Source organism: Amphiprion ocellaris, chromosome 22 (genome assembly GCF_022539595.1).
Source record: "Amphiprion ocellaris isolate individual 3 ecotype Okinawa chromosome 22, ASM2253959v1, whole genome shotgun sequence".
Lineage (NCBI taxonomy): Eukaryota > Metazoa > Chordata > Actinopteri > Pomacentridae > Amphiprion > Amphiprion ocellaris.
In genome coordinates this window covers 18,036,681-18,059,371 of record NC_072787.1, presented here as the reverse complement: position 1 = coordinate 18,059,371, position 22,691 = coordinate 18,036,681, and the positions used below count along the sequence as shown (strand labels likewise).

The 22,691-nt window shown below is 39.2% G+C and overlaps 1 protein-coding gene across 1 annotated transcript in view; it reads right to left on the bottom strand.

The window, feature by feature from the left end:
* ube3c (ubiquitin protein ligase E3C) overlaps positions 1 to 21,086 on the bottom strand; it is a 28,167-nt gene extending 7,081 nt beyond the window's left edge. Inside the window, exons 1-19 of the mRNA XM_023287561.3 lie at positions 20,930 to 21,086; positions 20,205 to 20,315; positions 19,375 to 19,428; positions 19,120 to 19,194; positions 17,909 to 18,055; positions 17,656 to 17,771; positions 17,371 to 17,528; positions 16,412 to 16,565; positions 14,595 to 14,815; positions 14,308 to 14,459; positions 13,016 to 13,203; positions 9,971 to 10,057; positions 9,656 to 9,813; positions 9,141 to 9,367; positions 6,490 to 6,594; positions 5,853 to 5,940; positions 3,826 to 3,923; positions 3,194 to 3,326; positions 1,261 to 1,508 (exon numbers count right to left, since the gene is read on the bottom strand). Coding sequence (XP_023143329.2) covers positions 1,261 to 1,508; positions 3,194 to 3,326; positions 3,826 to 3,923; positions 5,853 to 5,940; positions 6,490 to 6,594; positions 9,141 to 9,367; positions 9,656 to 9,813; positions 9,971 to 10,057; positions 13,016 to 13,203; positions 14,308 to 14,459; positions 14,595 to 14,815; positions 16,412 to 16,565; positions 17,371 to 17,528; positions 17,656 to 17,771; positions 17,909 to 18,055; positions 19,120 to 19,194; positions 19,375 to 19,428; positions 20,205 to 20,270 — 2,475 coding nt within the window. The 5' untranslated portion in view covers positions 20,271 to 20,315; positions 20,930 to 21,086. The remainder of the gene's footprint in view (positions 1 to 1,260; positions 1,509 to 3,193; positions 3,327 to 3,825; positions 3,924 to 5,852; positions 5,941 to 6,489; positions 6,595 to 9,140; positions 9,368 to 9,655; positions 9,814 to 9,970; positions 10,058 to 13,015; positions 13,204 to 14,307; positions 14,460 to 14,594; positions 14,816 to 16,411; positions 16,566 to 17,370; positions 17,529 to 17,655; positions 17,772 to 17,908; positions 18,056 to 19,119; positions 19,195 to 19,374; positions 19,429 to 20,204; positions 20,316 to 20,929) is intronic.
* Between the last annotated feature and the right edge of the window lie 1,605 nt (positions 21,087 to 22,691).

Here is a 22,691-nt window from a genome sequence, read left to right as displayed (position 1 = left end):
AAATTTTTAAGCTGAAGCGATGGAACCACAAAAGCAAAGTAACCTGTTTTCATGTTTCCCCATTTGTGGCTTAAATCTTTCAGCCTGTCAGCTGGGTGGACAAGTGAGGAAGAAGGATGATGACCGGCCTCTATTCTGATGTTCAATCCCATTTCAGTGAGTACCCTAGACAAGCCACTCCTGCCTGTAATACATCACCTCCACAACAATGGCACGCCTCGGACATTAATTAACAATATTAATCTCCTGTGTCCTTTGAGCCGCAATGTGCACTGTGCACACTGCAGCAGCGGTGATGCAATCCCAATCTATATAAACGGTTGCCTTTTATCCGGGCAATAACGGCACTAAACAAATATCAATACACCTCTCAAATGGCCACTCAAACGTCCATTTTTATGGAGAAAGAGGAACTTAAGGTAGGGTTAATTGAAAGTCAAATTCAAATTAATTTCCTCCCATCTAATTGCCCGAACCATTAGAGTGCACAATATCGTAGACGTAGGGATGGGGAGCTCGTGGCTGCTGATTGATCATTTTTCACTTGCGCAGGAGAAAGAGGAGAAGAAGAAGAAGAATAACAGGAGGAGGAGGAGTTATGATGCTCTGATAAGTGGACCGGACCAACGAGGGCCGCACAGGAGAGAAGAGACCTGGATGTTCCTGACTGTAAAACAGATCAAAATGCTATTACCACATGCTTTGAACGCTTATTTATGTCCTGTCTCTGCGGGCCTGCTGATTTAGTGGCAGCCAAATGCAATCACTACACAAACAAGAGGTAGGAATCATCGGCTAATGGAAGCCCTAATTGAGAGGCGACCGCTTGTCATGAGGTAATTCTTCTCCTGGTTGAGATGATAGCCCCCCACGAGGAAGGCATCTTGATAAACAATCACTACCACATGCATTAAGGATGATTTAGAAACATTAGGCTCTAATAAATAGTGCCATCAGAGGAAGGAAGGGGGCAGAAAAACAATGCCGTCAACAGATTACGCACAGGGCTAATTAACGAAGCTCAAGCTTTTGCATGAGTGCCAGGTTCAAGTTCTAATCTCAACCCTAAAAACTTTTTAAGATATATGAGGGCAATTCCTCTAAACGCTGTCAGCTTCTAAAGCAAACAAGCTTCATATTTGCATATAATGTGAGGATACTTTTTTTGTTAATAACTTCCTTTTCTCCAGACACATTTCAGGTTCATATAAGGGCATCTAATGTCATTAATGTAATTAGGTTTTTACTTTGGAGGCTCACCTTTCCGAGGATCCTGCCAAGGAAGTAGTAGTGTCTTGTGAAGGAGTCTCCCACCAGCATCTCTGCAGCAGGGCTGGGATATAGCAGGCCTTCATTGGTTGTCTTGAAGAAACCCTGGTTGGGGTTAAACCCAGACTTGAGGAGTTCGTTGAGGAACTCCCGAAAGATGCCACCACCATCAATGCCCGCCTCATCTAGACCATGAGCATTCAGCAAATGGACTCGGATCCTTTTCTTTAGGTCGGGTTCTGATATGAGGACACAGGACATGAGGAAGAATTCATGAAGGTACAGCAAGACGTTGTCTAATAATGTTCATGGTCACATTAAACTGAATTTATTTTCACTCCATAAATGTCACCTGAAGTCTCCTAAAGATTTCTGTGTTTTTCATTATTTACTTCGCATTTATTTTATAGTAATATGCAGCAGGGAAATTAATTGAGACAGACTGATATCTTCTCTGTAACAACTGATGGTTATGTTCTCAGTTAATTATGGTTATATACTATTTTCTTTTATGAACTGGAAACAACGGCACATAAACTGAGGCTAATATTACTTTTTAACAACAAAGCAGCTGCTATTGACTCATTAAAGTATTTTGTGTTTATGATGAGTAAAAAAAATACGTGGCAAATGTTTTTTGTTAAATGACACAGCGGGAAACAAGTCATCTTTTATAATAATAGAATGACATCAGGTAGAGATACACATTTTTCACAATATAAGCTGCAGTTTGACTTCCAGATCCAGAGGCTGAATCTCTAAATCCTCTGAATGAGATATTTACAACATGTTACTTCTGTCTTCTTAGTGGAAGGCATGGATTCCAAGTTTCTAATCACATACATGGGCTGAATTATTTTAGGTTAAAATGATCATTTGCCAGGTTTTTCCTTTTAAACATACTTAACTGGCCATTTTGCATGTGCTTTATTGAGGAAATGAATACAAACTGACAATGTTTCATGAACTTGCCCTGCTTGGTAATAATCTGGGTGAGCTTCTACACTCATTATTTTAAATATCTCTCCTTCTTTGTTCCAGATTCTAACTTTTCGGGGCATTTTGACAGACTGATGCTATAGTGGAGGTTTGCATTCATCTGTTGTAATACAACTTTAACTTGTTTAACTTTCACAGGAAGCCTGCAGAGGGTAGTGCTGCTGTGAACTGACGGTTCCCCAGAGACCCTTTATACCCTCCAGTATAGCCCTTTGAAACCCTCTTTTTAACCTTAAGCTGCAAGGATAAAAGTAAAAGTTTAGCAGCCCATGTAAGCAGAAAAAGTGCCTAAAATGTCTAGAAATTCATTTTAAGTGTGTGTATTGTGTTGTTTTTACCCAACAGACATATTTTTCAAGAAAGCTTGACCTGCAGAATATTCAAATCAAATTCTATAAGAGGTCATCTCTCAGAATAATTCATGTACAGTGATAAATCAAGGCAGCTATAACTTATAGACACATAAATGATATAGATCATGTCTTCAGCTCAGGTCTCCTACTACTCTTTTTAATCAGATTGCCCCTACTGAAGTACCCTTTCAAATTCAAACACAAAAGAGGTGACTTAAAATAATTGATTCTGCTTTTATGTGATCCATTATAATAATCGGAACCACAATTATGCTTTACTGAAATTCAATACTCTGCACAAGGAGAGGGCTAACCTTCATCTTTAACGCTAACCGGAACCTTGATCCTCAATATTAAGATTTTATAGAGCATAACAAGTTTCAGTGACAGCGTCAACATGCTTGCTCTCCTCTTGCACTCCTCATCTTGAAATAAATGCAGGCAATAAGACAGCTGGAAGAGCACATTCACCGGACAACATGATCTGAAGTGTTTCGGCTTCACATGTTCAAGCCAACAAATAATGCACTCATCATACTAATATTTTAATGGAATTGAAGTGCAAGCCGTACCGTTTTCTGGAGAGAGTTTATCGTAGGCGTCTTCATAGATGTAGTTGCGTCTGATGGTGACATTGATGCCATCAGGGAATGGCCCGTCCCCCTGCACGTCCCGTTTGTCAGCATAGATTAACCTCTGGAAGATCTACAAGGCAGATGTAAACCCGGTGGCAGGGTCAGTGGCAAATCCTTCCAGTTATAAACTGTTCAGTTTGCTGTATGTATGCTGAGAGTGAGGGTTGTAACGGGGACACTGAGTTCTAAGCCAAAAATCCTGTGATTAATTAAAAATGAATTGATTATTATTGTTGTCACCCACCAGCAATAAATAAAACAAATAACTGATAATTTATGATGTGTGACTGCATACTTTCTATCAATACTACGACTCAAAATTCAGTCACACATTAGATTTAAAATGAAGACTGTGCAAAGCCACACATTGCTGTATATCATGCTGTCACCTACAGTGTTAGTGTAATAGAATAAATAATAGAACAACAGCCCTGCAGCCATTCCACTTCCAAAACAGCAAGGATACTAGTGTACACAAAAGAATTTTCATACCAGAAAGACACTTGCAATATACGGTTTAAAACACAAAACCTTACGTTGCAGGTGTGTGAGAGACAGATATACAGTACCTTCACTCGCTCCTCAAAGGGAACCACAAACGGCAGCTCTGTGAGGATGGCCAGATGTCTCTCTTCGGACACAGACAGCTGTGGAGGCTCTGACCCAACTGCAGAAACAGACACAGTGTGCGACATTTAATCATTTGCTTGCTAATCGTGCATTTTCTTCATGATTTCAACTTGGGTCAAGAAACACCTTTTAGCCACAAAACTGTTGATTGCAACTGGGTTAAGGAATCTGCTCAAAACTAAATTTTTTCTTGAACATATTTTAAAATTCACAGCATAAATAATCACAAAATTCTTCATCAGAATGCTTTTGATCATCTCTTTGACACAATAGTATAATTTCAATTATTTGGTAATATAAAATAGACTACATGCACTAACTCAGATCTACCCTTCAACTCTGCCACACTGTTGAGTCTTGATACTGAGATATGGAATTTAAGGACTGCTCAACAGAATATCATTTTTTGACCAAGTAAATAAGTTAGATGAGTCACAAACTCTATATCCACTGCAATTAATCTTTTTTTATTTCATTCTAATCATTGAAAATACACTAATTATGTGACATTGTAGTCTAAAAAAGTCCTGTTCTGTGGTGACTTTAACTGGAGGAATATTTTGCAACATCAGGTGTCCTCTGTCCCTAACACTCATCCAACATTATCACTCCTCACTGCTAAGCACTGTGATTAAGACTCAGTCCACTGTTTACAGGCCAACCATTAAACACATTTCCATCCTACAGGCTTTTAATTACACCCTTTTAATTAACCCAACTGTGAGCTGCCCATCCACCTGCAGGGCTTTATCCATTAAGCTGATGTTTGTTTTGTATTAAACTCAGGGTTTGGACTGTTTAGCCCACAAAAAAAACTGCCACAATAGCTAAACCGCTCTTCACCCTGATCAGTTGTGTCCACTGCAGCTCAATTATTCTGCTCAATTAGTCAATCTGATCTGCATTTTCCCATCAGGTTTCCATCTTTGAGGAGAAATATGGCCTCGGAGTGGTCAATACGTTGCTCATTCATCAGCCACGGGCCTGTCCATTTAAGGAAATGAGAAAAGGCCAGACAAACACATGGACCAGATGTGGCTGAGTTCATCAGGTACTTTCACACTAATTGAATTTATCCCATACAGCCTCTGAGTGGCATTAGGTAGATCATACACACATTGTTATCAGCTTGTTTTCACACCATACTTCACAGAAACCTGGGATGGCTCAAAGTGAGCCTGATGAAGCTCTGCCTGCGTCAGTCTATTTTCCTCTGAGTGCCTAATTAAGTCAATGAAGAGAAAATGCGGTTAATATATCTTGGTAGGAATGGGGAAGGTCAATGTTTTTTCTTAGGTATTCCCTGTGATATGAAGTTACTAAGAGTTGTTTCAATTTCAAACAATAACTTCACTTATTAAGTGAAAATCTACTTGGTTCTTCATCTCCTATAGACAGAAACTAGTGAGTTGACTCGTAGCTTTTCTTATGGGATAAAATATCAATGCACAGCTCTATAGAACATGAAAAACAAACACAGGGAAGGTGACTTTGGACAGCAATTACTGTGATTTTGTGGGCTATGTATCAAGCTGACACAAGCATTATATGATTCTAAATTTTCATCCACTGCCAAATGCCAAAGGAGTAGCACTGGTGTACATTAAACACAGGATGGGGATAAAAAAGTCCAGGAGTTTCAGTTGATTACAAATGCACAATAGGCAATTCTAAACTCTAAGATATAACTAACCCATACATTTTTAAAGGCCAGAGTAAATGCAAAGGGCAATTAGTCTAATGGATTTAAATGTTTTGCAGGCATATTAAAATAAGCGGCATATAAAAACGGCAAGGACTTAATTTTGACGCTTTAAGAGCGAGGAGTAACATAAGCTCAAGAATGTGTGTTCATTTTTGCACAATTAACAAGAAAACATCCAATCGCCAATTTGGGATATTACATCTTTGCAAAGCACATCATGTTTAGATGGAAAAAAAAACACATCAACACAGATTCTATTACCGTCAAGTGTTGACTGAAGCGGCCCAATGCGGCCCATCCTTCGTGCTCTCCACACATGTCTTGCAGATGGGACATACAGCTGGGTGACCTGGAGAGAAAAGACACATGTAATGAAAAATATGAAGCTCTTTCTGCCGGTGTTTTTGGTCTAGACTTAGATAAGGGGTGCTTTAGGATCTCAAAGCTCTAAGTATCCTTCTAGCAAAAAAAAAAACCCTATTGTCAGAGCTTTTCAGTGGTTCAGCATTGCTTTATAAACTGTGCTTCCTTGTATTGATGTGATATTATTATTAGTTATTTGAACTAAATTATATTAACCTAGTTGAATTTCTGCAAAGCACTTTGTAACATTCTGTTTGAACAATTAAAATATTACGACTACTTTATGAAAGAGGTTCCTTGAAGCTATGTTCTTCTCTGGTGAAAAAAACAGGCCAAGGTTTATAAAAGAACTCCACCTTCCTTTAAATATGTGTTCACCTCCCATATCTGAAATACGTTGTAAATAGCCTTTTCATTTTCAGGTGTTTTACTCATGGACATTTCATTTCAGAGTAATGCTTAAATTTGACATAATATTACATGCAAAAATTAACAGTAAGTTACAAACAAAACAGTTGTCTTGGCAGTTGAGCACCTTATCAGCTCTGATGTTGACTTCCTCAGAGAGCCAGTGACCTGCTGGACAGAAGGGTCGCCTGATGTCACGAGCTTTCACCATCTTCACCAAGTTAGTGATGACCTGGATTGTAGATCAAATGCATAGACAGGAACACACATGCACACGTCACATTAACATATTTAACTCTGGCATTATTCCCACTAAACACATAAAAAGCAAATTTCAAGTACGATTCATAGCGGAGAACAAAAGACAGATTAAGAGAGGTTTTTGTGAATAGGCTGTTCAACAGGATGAGGTGCCTTCTCTCAGAGGGGGAAAAAAAAGCAATTTGAGAATTTAGCCATTAGTGCGGCATTTATGGGGAGTATAAAAGAAAAACGACCTGCGCCGTCCCTCAATGTCTAGCCCTGTTAATTACTAGGGAGGTCTGCTGACATCAGCCATCGAGCAGAGAATGCAAAAGGCAGAGAAGCATTGGTTCACAGTGCGGCAAGTAGAAGCGTGGCTTTCTCCTGGCCTGCAGAAGGCTAATGGTTACAATTATATTTAACTCTGATGTAAGGCTGTCACTTTGTAACCTGAACAGAGACATTTCTTGGCTCTGAGGAGGTTAGCTGTTGTTTTTCTGAACCTTTGTCTATTTGAGTGAGGCTTTAAAAGGCTAAACAATAAATCTGATTAGGAAAAGGTATCAATTAAAAGACGACTTTACAAAAAGGAAAAGCCATTTTTATTCACAAACAGTGTGTGCCAATATGAAAATACAATGTCTGATGAGGATGTCAGTCAAAAGTGACAGATTGGACTTATTATCTTTAGAGTAACCTGCTTCCTTGGCAAACATTTCAGCAGCTTTCAATTGTTCATAACAGGCTCCCCTGTTGCTATGGCAGGTTCCAGACAGCTACTGGATATTCTCATGCATGTCATTGCATGAAGATGTGATATGTCCACCATAATAGTTACAGCCAGTCAATTTCCATATAATACTGCAGCTAGATTATTTCAATCGAAATGTTCTTTTCTAAAGCACGTCATTTTCATAGAGCGGCAATCAATCTTGGCCAATCACCGGGAGGCAACTAGAGTCCGCAATAATGGCAAGTGCAAAATGCTGTAAAAGGCCCGTGGCGATGGGTTCGGAGCAGACCTACCCCCTGACTCTGGGAATGAATAAGCATTCCTTAATTAGCCCATCGGGTTAAGTGCAAACCTTAATGGGCCTTTCCCAAACTCCAGCGTGACATCGTTCTCCAAACATGGCCAAGAAGAAAGTTCCATTAGCAATATTAATACAAGCTTAGTTGATCATTTTCATTCAATTAACTTCTTTCAATTAAATAGATAGCTCGACAATGGAGGTGATAAAAGATGGGGAGGGACAGCTGATGACATGAACCAAACATTAGCGTGTTAGGGGTCAGCGGCGTTAAACCGACTGTAAATCCCACCGTTCAATTTGGAAAATGCATTTCCCCTGCTCCCCACTTCTTTAATGGGTCGTTTTAGCTGACAAGAGGCCTTTGAGCAGATCTTTTATGAAAATTCTAGACGTGCTCTTCGCGTATTTGCCACCTTTCACAGAACACCAGCATTCACTTTCAAATCACAGCCAAGAACAAAGTCGTTCAAGTACCATTTCCTTGATAGTGAAAGGAGGAGAGGAAGAAGGAGAAATGAAAGGGGAGACGTGGAATGAGAGGAGAATTAAGTTAATGCTGTTTTCTGCCTCATTAGCTCTGGGTAAATAACCAATGGATGACCTCCAGGGCGCTCCGTCTTGTCTTTGCCTGTTCATGCATACATGCTTCACTTCCACTAACCCAGACAAGCATTAGACCACTCTGCCTCAGTGCACAGGGACACTACACAACAAGCTCATGTGTTGCGAATCACGGTTTGCAACATTTGATATCAATGGACAAGAAAGAGACACATTCATCATTATTCTACGCAAGTCAGATACGAGCAAGTGAGAAAAATATTTTTCTCTCAAATATTTTTGCATTTTTTATACCCATGCCACAAAATAGTATGACTTACTATAGCAGACAGTGTTGCAAAAAATACTATGATTTGTGATAATTGGATTTTCTGATGTTCAAGCTATTTTTCAAACATCTCACCCCTATGACACAGTGGTGCTTGAGGCGCAATACCCGGTGATTTAGCTGTAAACATTTTGAAAACGTGATTATTTTATATGTTACATACGGTGAAATGTTTCCATAAGAACGAGGTCAAAGAACTAGGACGATTCTGTGCTTCTCTTCCAGCCATCCTATTACTCAAAACTTCCAACTTCAGTTTTAAATAATCTACTTCACAGGCCTGTGTGTGTTTGAGCTGAATGTTTTGAATATGAGCAGATGTGTAGAGGAATTGCAGCTTTTTGACCACTCCCACAAAAGTGAGAGTGAAAGTGAGAGACAGACACAGATGAACAGTAGAAATGTCAAAGTTTGAAAGTTTTTCATTTTGATTGATTGGTACTTTTGCCATTTCTTGATGCTGAATGATTTTGTGTGAGCTTGTTTTATTAACACTGACACATGTATATACGGTGGAAGGAAGAAGGCAGGTGCACTTACAAAACAGACAAAAATGAAATAATAACTGATGCACACTCAGCTGCAATGTTTATACAGCTCTGTAGATCTTACCTTGAAGAGCTGTACCCAGCGCTTCTGCTCGGCCTGGATACGCTGCTGAACCTCGGTGTTCGTCTTGACGCCCACACTACGGAAGGCAGCCATGTACTCCTCTCTGTGCTCTGTTTTGGTCTCCGGGTAGGCCAGCTTGATGATGCCCAGACACGCATCTCTCAGACAGCGAGACAAAGTCACCAGCTCTGACAGCGTGAAGGGCATCATGGACGACTGTGTCTGACCTGTTGAGCGGGAGAATGTATTCATTGTCTTTTACAGATATTGATCTCCACATTTACATGGCGGCAAAAATGAATACAGTGGAACACGACGATATATTATTATTCTACGAGCACCAAATATGGGACATGGGAGAATATAGATGAATGTGATAAGTAGCTCCTGGGGGATGTTTGCTAGTCAGACATAAAATCTAATGTATTCATTTATCAAACAAATGCTGTAGGGGAACAAATCATTGATAGCTACATTATAGTTTTGTAAGACAAACAGATGGATATGTCTGCTACCTTCCATTTCATGCCCAAAAAACTCGCTGTCATGCACGGAGATAAGAGAGTGGCTGAAGAGAGAGCTGAAGAGATAGAAGAGGGGAATGATGCGGTTGGAGTCCTCAAATGACATGGGAGACCCTCGTGAGATCAGCTGTAGCAGCGGCACCATAGAGCTAAGGAGGGAGATACAGAAAGGTAGACACCAACCATAAGCCACGTAGTGTATGTAGACAAGCAGAAATATGCTATATATAGGCATGAACATGTATATGTAACTGTGCACATGACATACAAAAGCATAGGCTGATAATCAATACTGAAGTTGCTCACCCAGTGATCATTTTAGTTGTCATGGAAGTTATCAGGTGCCAGAGATGCCTCAGGAAGCGTGCATTGAAAGCTAAACTGTACAAAAGTCTGCAGAAAAAACAGAAGCAGACACACATAAAACACAAACATGCACTTTGATTATAGCTCTTATTAACAAGAATGAAGATGACATGAGTTCGAGAGGTATTTCAATCAAATGACACAATCAGTGTGAAGAACAATAAAATTACTCTCCGCCAATCTGTCTGCGATGCTGAGATTGTTAACTTTGCCCTGTTAACCAGAGGACACAAAGAAAAAGGAGGGAAAAAATAAATGACACTGTTAACCAACATTTCCCTCATAGAATTTTCTTGGCCTTTCTCTCCTTTTATACCTTGTGAGGGCCAAAAGGAGATTAAATGAGCCATTAAGCTTTATTTAGGCGAGGCACCTTCCATTAGTAAACTAGTTGCTGGCGAGGGTGCCCAGCCTGGGTCATAAACAGCCCTTTGGCTTCCTGCTGGAGCCCCATTTAACTTAATGGCCAGGGGAGCAAGACAATGGAGGACATAGGAGGAGGGGAAACCTGGTCCTCGCTGTGACCCCCGCAGCACCAGCATGCTTCCACACTCACAGTGAATTACATGATAACACTGAGGAGGGCCCACATACCTTGCTATAGTCGGTCTGCACTCAACGGGCAATGGCACCAAGGTGTGAAGGTGCTCTTTGTTCAAGTGTGTGTGTGTGTGTGTGTGTGTGTGTGTGTGTATTTGTGTACATTCCTAAATTGCATGGCTTTTCACACAGAGGGTAAGTACAGGTGACAATAATGTGGTAAGTAAGCTAAAAAGCAAAATAAAGTGCCCCTGCATATAATAGGCCCTTGTCTAAGAGTGACAGCCCTGACACCTATAAGGATGCCTGCCTTTAATAGGGCAGCATCATGTATTCACAGCAGCAGAGAGGAGTAGAGGTCAACAGAGAAAAAGTGCTAAGAACAAGCGGGAAAAAGGAAATCCTATATTTGCTGAATATTCTCACCTCGATGTCAACGTTCATATTCCAATTCCACCATCCAATCTACCAAAACCCATTCAAAAATCCCAAAACGGAAATGAACATTAGGAGCAGACTGTCAGACAAACCTCAATATGGCCTGAAAAAATGGCTTGAGCTGAGCACCGACCATCTGTCAGCGCAACAAGGCTCAGGAGAGAAGCGAGGAGCAGTGCTGTGGGCTCATAACAAGTGACGCGGGGTGTTTGATTGAAATGGGAAACAAAGCACTAAATGCCAGCTGACATGCTGATTTACAGCCTGAGAGAACCCAAACCCCCATTTCAATCATGGAATGAACCGCTAATAAACAAAGTCAAGACATCAAAAGGGGTTGAGAGTACATGTGTGTGTGTGAAAAGCTGCTTGATGAATAATGCCTGGATCATTTCATGTTGTGGTAATGAAAGAATCTCTATTCAGCAAAAAAATAATAATAAATAAATAAGAGCCAAGCACAGGTCAGATCTGATACCATGAAGCCTGAACGAGTTTCCACCTAAATACAAATTTGTTTTGCGGGCTTCTGTATTAACATCATTATATCATGACAACACAAAAATCACAGCAACCTTTCAAAAGCAAATGAAGGTCACTTTCATCAGAGCGACCCCGTTAGCAATAGGGTGCTACGTTGGGTGCAACCAAACGATCAAAGCTGAATTACACCAAATATCCAACCCTAACAATTAAAGAGAAATTACAGCGTACTCTCTAGAACAAACCTGGGAAAGAAAGGTATAATTAGCGAATCAATCAAACTTCTATTATGGTCTCAGTCTGCTTTTAAGTTACCCAATGGTAAAAACAGCAGGCACAGTGCAGCTTCATGAGACATTTTACATATTTATTGAAAAGGCAGTGTGCTGGGCTGGCTGGACGACTGGCCAGCCTCTCTTTTTTTTTTTGCTGTATGAGCAGTAAATCAAGGCCGGGATGCAATTTGCTCCCCTTAGCCTCTTGTAAAGCTATCCCGTCCACTCCTGCAGTGATTAATCTTTCTCAGTGAGCTAATTATTTTGTACAGATATCCAATAATGATGGAAGACGAAGGACAGGATTTATGGTAAAAGCGGAGAGAAGGAGGAAGCTGAAAAGAAATAAGAGGCATGTGGAGATAAAAACCAAAGTTGTTCTTAATTCTACTCAGCCATTTGTAAGCAATAGTGTAAATTTGCTAGTCAACAACTGGACTGCAGCTGCAAATGCACAATTTTTACAACAGAAGAAAATATATCTATTCTGATATACATGGTTTGTGGGAAGCGAAGGCATCAGAAGTAACAACAAATTGATATCTAATACAGTTGTGAACGTGATATGAATCTTTATAAATCCACATCCCCACCCTCACATACAAATGACATGACAGCAACTGGCTTCCCACTGATAATTAACTAGAGCAGGTTGACCATCCATGAAGCTCAGTCTAGATCACCTCCTGCCAGTCAATGCACCATCCAGCCCCCCACGCTACCTCTGACATCCTGGCCCTAATGTAATCAACCTGAGAAGGGGTAATTGCCCTCATCCAGAACTGACAGCTTCCCTGACATCCCTGCTTCCTCTGCCGGTTGTAAATGCCAGTGGGTGCGGACCACCGATAACTGCCTGCCTGCCTCACTTCACCGTTATTTACATTACTGCTTACAGCGCGGAAATACATAAAGACACAGTTTTCCTCTCAATCAGGTAGGTGTGTAAACAAGCTCTCTGAACGCAAGGCTGAACGCGACAAGACGTGTAAAATGTTATGACATCTAATAAAAAAATGGAAAGGCTTTAAATTTATTTTCATGTTATGTTTTGATTCAGAGCTTCAACGTGGTTACAGTTAGCAGATTTTAATACCAAAAACAACTGGCTGGAATCATGAGATGTCTCTGCTAACTTGATGAATACACACCCAAAGGTTTCCATAATGGCCTTATGGTGAAATGAAAAAAATCTGTGTTGTATTTTAAGGCGTTTGGGGTTCATCTCCTCTAGTTTGTGTCACTGTACCTGACTTTCGGCACCATGAGGCGATGCTGCACCATGAGCGTGTGACAGATGGATGCCATCATGGTGAAAACCTCCTCACTGGCTGAATCCCGCCACACCAGGTTCAGCAGGGCGTTGGTCTGCTGCTTGGTGTCCAGCTTGTGGACACACTCCTCCGTTATCAGCTGCACAGAAATCCGGCTGTCATCCTAGCAGAGAAGCAAACAGATGTTGTTTACAAGCATACATCAGAGAGAAAAAATTCTACATTAGTCTATCATAGAGATATGGTTAATTATTATGTAGTCCATTGTTTCAGCGGCACATAGTCATGAACCTTTATTTGGGGTATTTACATTCCTCACTATGTCTCACTCTGTTACTGAAAATTTGACAACTTGTCCGCCCAGTTGAAATTTGATTACATTACATTTTGATTAGAAGGCCCTTATCCTAGATGCAGGATGCCCAACCAGGTACAAATCAGTGAGATTACGTGTATTTGCGTATTTGGGACCAGCAGAGGTGCCATATTTTACTTGCAAGTCATTATGAAAAGGCACAATATCAATATGGTACTATACTACAGGCCTAAAGGGCACATTTCTATTTCAAGTTATTTACAGTGAGGCTTGAGGCCAGCATTTTTCAATGTACTGTCATTGGTAACCGTTGGTTGCCACTGTTCTGTCTGCTCTGTGTTTTGGAGATATGCAGCAGTGTGCTGATGGAAAATACAGTAAAATATAATTAATCTATTATACAGACAACACCTTCTTGTGATGTATTCACATTAAGGTGTGAGGTAAACTGCTTTTATTACAAGTTACTATTGATTTGTCATAGTTACTGATATAAGCAATGCTATTTGGATAGAAAAATGGATGAACCTTGAATTACATTTTCATAACTTTAATATACATTAATAAATAATTAATAAGATAAATAGGATATAAGCTTAGCAAATGTTTATAATGCCACAGTTTTTTTATGTCTTGATAATGTAAGTCACAACAAAAGCAAGTTTTGCTTGGATTTTGAGGGTGGAAATAAAAGCGAAATTTGGCGTAATGTGTGTTCCTTTTGTAATAATTGTAATGCAAGAAGAAATCCTTCTGTATTTAAGTTTAAGTCACCTCCTTAGCCTCATCAGCACTGGCATCTCTTAGATAACAACATCAAAAGTAGAATAAAACACTCATATGAACCTGATAAATCAATGACACAAACTGTGCTCTAAACTTAACTCGGTATAATGCTTTAACCAGTTTATGTGTTCATACAGGAAGTGTCTATGTATATGGTGACTGTACCTGCATGGGTAACGGGTGGATGCCAGCATCATCATCATCTTCTGAGTCGCTGGTCACTTCTGGCCTGCTGCTGCTTTCTGACACTGGCAGCAGTGGCAGCAGCGTCTGCAGAGCCCGGAGATACAGCAGGAGACCCTCCTCTGATAGTGAGCCTGCCAACACGCACCCGTCGTTACCGTACGCATTAATCTATAAATCACTCTCATCACCACACAGTAGAAACAGGAAAGGTGCAGAATAAACAGACATATTGGCCTGTGTGGAAAATTTGAAACTTTGCCACTCACCTAAGCAGTTTTCCCCTGCAGAGAGGACGAAATAAAACAGCCACGGTGCCTGGCTCTGTGCTGCTGAGGAAGAGTCAATCGTGGCCTTAAGGGAGCTCAGGAAGGCCTCGAATGGGAATGAGTGACGGAAATCCGACAGTGCCGGGATAAAGAAGTGAAAGATCTGCTCAGTAAACGGTGCAGAGATGAACTCCTCGGTAAAAGCCGCAAATACAAACTGCCTGTAAGACAACATCAGACATCAATGCGTTGCATTAGAAGGGTATAATGATATTTTTCAATACCGATTCACAACACTGTTTGTTCATAGAGAAACAAGCTAAGAGGGCGAGTTGTTTTAACATCACCCTGCTCTTTCTGCTGCATGAGTTCTCCAATATTGTCTCTCCAAACAGAGCTGCTTTGTGTAGCCCAGTCACACACATCTGGTGGGCCAAGTCAGATAATTAGCTGTTAGAGTCAGTGTGTACACAAGTTTCTCTCACTCCCGCCTCGCTTTTCTTCAAAGAAGAAAAGAAGTCTTCTTGTCGTTTGTTATTAAGAATGTCCCAAAGTGAGGGCAAACAGCCTGATATTCTGCACTCTAGCAAGCGAGCGAGTCTGGGGGACTTTTATGGCTTGTTGTAAATTGGTCTCTGAAGCAATTACAGCTTCACCACTGACTAGAGAGGACAAAAAAACTGCTGTATTTTGTCTGATCAGTTTAATGGATGATTTTAAAAGATCTCACGAGACACAAAGATCTTCTGTTCATGCTACTATGCAGTTATCTTCTGCACTGTTTACTCTATTACCAGGAGGTCTCCAGACATGCATAACTTTTGACACAAATTCTTCTGTAAACTCTTATCATGTATACATATTCTGCAGTACAGTATTAGTATTTTTATCATTAGTGGAATCTACAATCTGCTCCTCCAGAGAAAGGCTGTACAACAAGATCAACTGCACATCACTAAACAAGAAAGTAAACATAAGTCTATACCACAAAGATACTTAAGTAGATGATGTGCAAAATGTATTTTTTTTAATGCATCATCTTATCTTTTCCAACCTGGAGGTTTCTGTACTAGCACCACACCATATTTTTTATTAAAATACAACTTGTTGCCATTTGAAGAAAGTTGCTGAGTGTGGCAGAATAAACAAAACATATTATGATGTATCCAGTATAACGATGATTAATATGGGTATAACATTGCACTGCTTCATTTATTATTTGGTGGAGTTACAGTTGAAATTTTTAAGGTTCAGTAGCATCAAAGCCCCAGACTTGTTATAAGTTGTTTTGATTTACAGTATTGATAAGGCAAAAGTAAAAGTGTCTGTAACTTCTACCAAGCACCTCATCACCTCAGCCCAAATAACTTAATTCTGGCCTTTAAGTTATTACTATTAGCAAATGATTTGGGATGTTTTCCCAGGCTAACATTCTTGTTTAAAAGCCTAGGACTGAAAGGGTTAATGTAAAGTAAATACCAGTTGTGTCTGGAAAATGTGTCTGCTTTGTTTTATTCTTTGCCGCAGAACAACTGCTCTTATGTTGTTGTTTATGCCACTCTCTTTCGAAATTACCTTTCAGCGAGTGAAAATTGGCAGCAATATTTAGCTTTGGTGATGCAAGCAAGGATACCTGAGGCATAATCTAGGGTCTTTGAAACATTATCCACAATTGTTTCCACAGACAAACACACAGTCTGTCGGACTTGCAAATTCCTATTAAAATATACATACATGTATGATTTAAGCAGGAATCTCCTGTCACTTTCTGTGTTAAGGTATCAATCGCAAATGGTCACGTTACTCTTTTGCTGTACCTTGCGCCTGTTGTGCAGGAGGAGTAGGTAAAGTGCAGAGGTTTGAGGATGTGCTCCAACAGTGTGCTTGCCAGAGGGATAGAAGGAGCATCATTGTACTCCAGACTGGAAGGGAGCCTGTGATTTACGAGAATATACAGCGACCTGTAGTATCCTGATGAGGGGACACATAGAGAAAGAGAAATGAAGATTCAAACAGTCATTTAAGGCACCAGTTAATGCTGTAAAACATCTACATGTGATGTAATTACATATTCTACAGAAATATAAAAAGAGAAAATGTTCCTAACCGCAGTAACTAAAAGAAAATTAGGAAACTAAAGAAAGTCGGTAGTTTGCATTTTAATGGTTCTCTGTATTGCATCAAATGCAACTCATTCTTTAAAAATAGGAGTAATTGTCAAAAATATTCTGAGAGCGTAAAAATCTGAGCAAGGATAATACCTTATATCAAAGCAACTTTTTTTCTGGTTACTTAGGCATTAAAACATGTCTAAAACTCAACAAGACGTTTTGTGTGACAAGTATGAAAAACGTAAACAGTGCTATTGAAATGAGTCATACTTCTGTGAAAATGTAAATGCTATGAGATGTATTTGACCTATGCACAGCACTGTATACACTCAGGTACCAGTCACAGAAGGAACAGCCCATGTACAGATTAAAGTACTCAAACACTTCAGACAAGTTCATATTGACACACATCATTCATTATCTATGAACACCCATTATTGCTTGACAAAGGAAGTAAACTATGGAATAGGATTACAATTTCCAATCCTGAAATATATCTCACTCTAAAAAAATCACAGTAGAAACAACAAATAACAAGAATAAATAGGGTAGTAATGTTACTGTGAATTTATCAAAGAAAGAACGTATTGTCTACATATCAATGCCTCTCCATACAAAATGTGAACAAATGTGCAATAAACCAGTGCTCTCCACTGTGAACTTACCTTTCTGTACCATATAGTGCAAAATCTGCTCGAGTAATGAAGCTACATAGTTAGCATCTGGAATAACAGGAAGATAGGTTCTCTCTGAAGAAAAGACTTCTAGCATGCGCATGGGAACTGCCACATTTAAACTGTCATCCATGCAGTTTTGCAGGAGTCTGCAAGACAAGAGACAGCAACCAGTGAGATAATGGCAACTTCAGCTTCTTCAAAAATTCAACCAGCTTGTTGTATGTTTATGGAAGTACCAGCTAATATTATTAGTTGAGTAGCAGAGTACTGTACCTGCAGCAGAAGCCTAAGATCCTCTTGATCTGAAACATACATGTCTGCTTCTGCGGACCCACCAACAGCTTCACAAACTGACTGTTGTGTTTCACCAGGTTCTGGCACAACCATATCTTTATAAACACACAAAAAACACAGTGTTGGAATATACACTAGGCTTCGGCACATACAGCACCTGGTAATAAAAGCGTTTGTGAAACTATTAATACATTTATCACTGAAATGCATCAAAAACATTTTGCTTTCTTACCAATCTATGTGCATCCACACTCTGTCTGTAGAAAAATATGAGTTGTCTTGATAAGAGGCAGAGACCAGCACCATCCAAGACATGCTGAGCTCCTCCTGCCTGTGTCTTACTGACACACTCGTCAAACTTAGCCCTCTGAATGGCATACTGGAGAAAAAAAACAGCCCAAAGGTCACATGTTGCAAATATTTTTGGCTTGTTTGAATACTACTATAACCAAATGTACAATAAAATTACATGTGTATAAACAAATGGTTCAGCATTTAGGAGTTTCCTCTTGGGGCTAGTAGGGCAGAGTTTATAATTTCATGAGCCCAACTAGTATGAAAATAGTACTAGTATCACTTAAAAGATGTTATTACCACACAGCAAAATGTTTTTCAAATAAGAAAAGAAATATAGACTGAAACGAGACAATAATCAGTTGTTCAGAAGTGTTGCCACTTATCCACACAGGCCGTAGTTAGGGTTTTGTTGCAGGCATTAAATGTGTGTTAGTTGTAAAAACATGAAAAAATTGCTAGAGAAGGAAGTTTAGGACTCTGAGACCAAGGAAGCAAAAAAAAAAAAAAAAGATACTAATATCGCAACCAAAAAAAAGCACAACTTGTGAATTAAGTGACACCATGCAATCCTTACTGAAACTCTATTCAAAGGCAGCAAAACTAAACAAAAGTCAACCACACAAGAGATTAATATTTATCAGCCGACTTGCTAATATGATTTCGAACCACCCCATGCCAAAATCTGAAATTTTCATTTGAACAACTGGTGGACTTCCAGTTTCTGAAGCTAAATATGCCCATTCCATCCACTAGAACTGCAAGCAAAGTCATCAAAAATATAATACTTGCTAGAACATCAAACAGACTGCACCATTCAAAAGCCACCTGCCTGTCACAGTGATTCATGTGTACTACCACACAATGTCACCGGAGTGAAACGTGAGGCCATATCTCACACACTACCTTAAGTTACAGTGACAATATTCAACATCCAACTACCACCTCTCTTAAGTTAAAGTAGGTACCAACACAAACCTCTACCTACAGAGTGTGATATTTCTTGTCCTATTGTTATTCCACCTTCAAAGCTGCCATTTGACTAAGCAACAGGCTAAAGGTAGGGCTAACACTAAATAGAGTCATATCGTTGCTTTTGAAGGCAATGAATCCAACCAGAAGGAGGGTGAATAATGACTGCACACATACCTGGTGTTTCAAGTCCTGGTAACCACGTATGTAGGACTGAATGATAATAGCATTCTTCAGTCGTTTTCTTTCATCCTAGGTGACGAATAAAGACACCAATTTTAGAAGCTGATCAGTGACCACAAAACAAACCAACTTTTGAATAGCATAGTCTTTGTACTATAAATAAATATTCATTTTACATTGTTTTAGAGAAACATCACTGAGTGCTATTTCACATAAAAACAGACATAAAGACACATGCGGTGACAGTACCTCTCTTTTTCGTCTTTCCTCTTGAGTGCGATGCAAAAGAGATGCTTTCTCCTCCTGACAAGCAACAGAGACAAACATAACATGAAAACACATCAAATAAAAGCATTCTTTATGATTTCTGCTACACATACACTACAGGTCAGTGTATGTTCGGAAGCAAGGCCAATAGAGGCCAAAAATTTGAAAGCAACTTCAAGTTTTTGTTCACAATGTCTTTCTCAAAAAAGTAAAAATAATAAGAATCAGTATTCTATATATTCTATGGATTTTGGGATGTATTTACTGCACGATCAGACTTTGCTTTCATTGATATGCACCATTTTCCTCAATTTACTTTTAGGTATACATTAATTTTACCAGGCAATTGCAGAATAAATGTTAGCAAAAGAAGAGCTTTAGAGCTGAGAAGATTTGCAAGAGTCGCAACTTCAGTTCAAAAGTAAAAAGCAAATCACAGTTTGCATTATTCACTTTAACTCTTTGGCTTTTGAGAGTTTGCAAATAAAAAATCCCAATAAATCTCAACTGTGTCCATGTCTCTATAACTATCACAAAAATGGCTAGAAAGAAAGAGCTGAGTAAAGACACGAGTACAAATACCTGATAACTATAGTTAAAATGTATTCCGATGAGTGACTCTTTATAGAATAATAAGTAAACAAACGAAACTATGATCTTTTTTTGTCCAAATGTGATCTTGCTTCCAAACTTTGGGCCTGTAGTGTACATGTGTGAAAAAATGTAATATTTGTTTGCTAAGAATAGCAGACATATTGTTGCTGATTCAGTTCCTTCCATGTTCCCTGCTGACCAGTCAAAATAACACTTACTTTTTTGCTTGCTCCTCCAAGAGATACCTTGGGTCTTGTCTTGAAATCTCCCTCAAAGCTGAACATTGTTAGATTTTTCCCATTGACTGACTCAGACGTTGCCACCAATTCCTGAAAGGAAAGGAAAATGAAAATGAAGCCGTTTCTACACTAATAACTCAAAGCAAAGACAAAATGAAACCAAAACCTCCCACGGACGTGTGACTTGGCTGTTACTTATTAACAGTTTACTTGAGCTAACAAACTCTCTAGCATTATCTTACAATACTACATTACGCAAATATAATTTAGGTGGCCAAATGACACAGCTTTAAGCGTCACTGTGGACAGCTGTTAAACGACTAGTCAGGAGGTTATCTTCACTAACTACCTGGTTGATAGTTTCAGTTTGGTGGCAACAATAGTTAGCTAGCCGGTTAAGTTAGCTAGCTAATGACTCAGCAGCTGTCAAGGGCTAAATAAGGCTGTTTTCGCTATCCGACACCAAGCAGCAACGGAAACACTAAACTGCAAATCATTTATTGGTGATATGTCGCAGCACGGTTTCATATATGTGTAAGTAGCATGGTTTTGTTGACGTTAGCACTGCAGCTAACTAGCAGTGCAGCTAAGCACTCAGGCAGGCTAACTTTACGGGGGGGTGTCTTCCTATCCGTATGTCCTTTTTGACATCGTTTCTTTTTACAGGACACACATCTGAGAACCACAAATCAACAACCGTTTACCTTTGGCTTTTGATTAAAGGGCAGAAACAGACACAATAGCACTGAAAAGGCTGCTTAGGTTAATCCCAACGTCAAGTCTTCTTTTCCTCCTCTTTCTAGAAATCAACACAACACAGAGAACAGGCGACTGAACTGCATCCGGGTCCTCCAAGAGGAAGCGGCTGATTGGCCAGATGTGGATGTCAATCACGGCTTCAGCCCGCCTCCCTACTAGATCCATTGAGAAGGTTCTCTGATTAGTGTGTACGTAGTGAAGCATGTAGAGCACTTCATGCAACTGGAGGAACATTTTATAAAACAGACATAATAATCCAACCAGTTGCCCTCAACACTCTAAAGAAAAATAGGATTAAAGGGGCCTATTCTCACCGATCTATCAAGTGCAAGACTTAAAAAAAAAATATAGATTAATTTACTCATTTAGATGAACATTTTAATTTGAAAACACTACTTTGTACATAGTATTGTTTATAAATATATCAACTTAATAATGTGTGTAATTCAAAGTCAAATTTCTGTGTTAGTTGCTGTAAAAGTAAATTCAAGTTCGGGTAAACAAAGAATTTTACTTGATAACTTAATTTTTCATCACCACATTACCTTAACATGCCTGGAAAATTCAAGATTGGTGATTAAAAATATCTTTACTGTATAATATCTCTTTACTGTCAGAGATGCAAAGTAGAGATAGATCTTGACCAAATACAGACTGATTGTAGCTACCAACAGAAGAAAAAGTCGGTGATCGTTGCACAACAGGTGACGTAGAGACGTCATAATCACATATGATTATATCATATATAATCATATATGTGTGTTGGTGTAATACAAGTGATTTTTCCAATAATACATGTCTGCAAAGAAATATTTTGCTGTTCAAAACTTGCTTGTATGCAAAATTACAAGCAAGGGAATAGATCACAACTGGTCAGTTTAGCAGTAATCCTTTTGGAAGGCGACAGCTTACTAAACGATACTTCACTAAAATCATTTCATGGTTGTCATGGTATCCAAAGTTACATTTTTCTGAGCACTTCTAGGATTTTTCATGTATGATACCATCAAAGCTGAGATTTATAATTGAGTCTTGGCCTTGGAAGCAGCCATACTGTTCATAATGTATTGTTATATCAATAAAAAAACTGAAATAACCAATGATGTATGGAGAAAGAGGAATCAGAATCACAGAATAAGAATTTAGAATTTCTTCATTTCATCTTTTTGTCCAAAAGGCTTCTGGAGATCTCAACTCTGCTGTCATTGATATGAGGTCATGCAAGTTTTAGCTTTAGTTTACCTTCATATTTGTGTGTTTTCTTTATGCAGGGAATTACATTTAATCGATTGTTTCATTTAGCTGAAATATACACTTCTAAATTGAACAAGAAATTTCTTAATGTGTGTGGATGTGTTCATCTCGTCAACTTGTCACTGGAAAAGCTCATTGACAGAACAATGGCTGGAACAGCATTCCCTGAGTGGGAGGCAGTCAGCCTTATTAATTACACCAATTAAATTTTCCATAATTTCTGTTTGTCAAAGTATTGCCTGTAAAAATGTCTATTGAATGTGGTGTACCTCAAGGTTCCTTACTTGGACCAACTATATTCTACCTCTTATATGAAGAGGGCAAGCTATCTGTGGCTGATCATAATTTGGCTCCAAGCCCAGGAGAGTTAACTGTAGCAACTATTTTTCAAAACCCAGTTAGCTCCATTTTTTTATTCAAGCGATTCCTTTCTCCTGTCCTGTTTGTTATGTT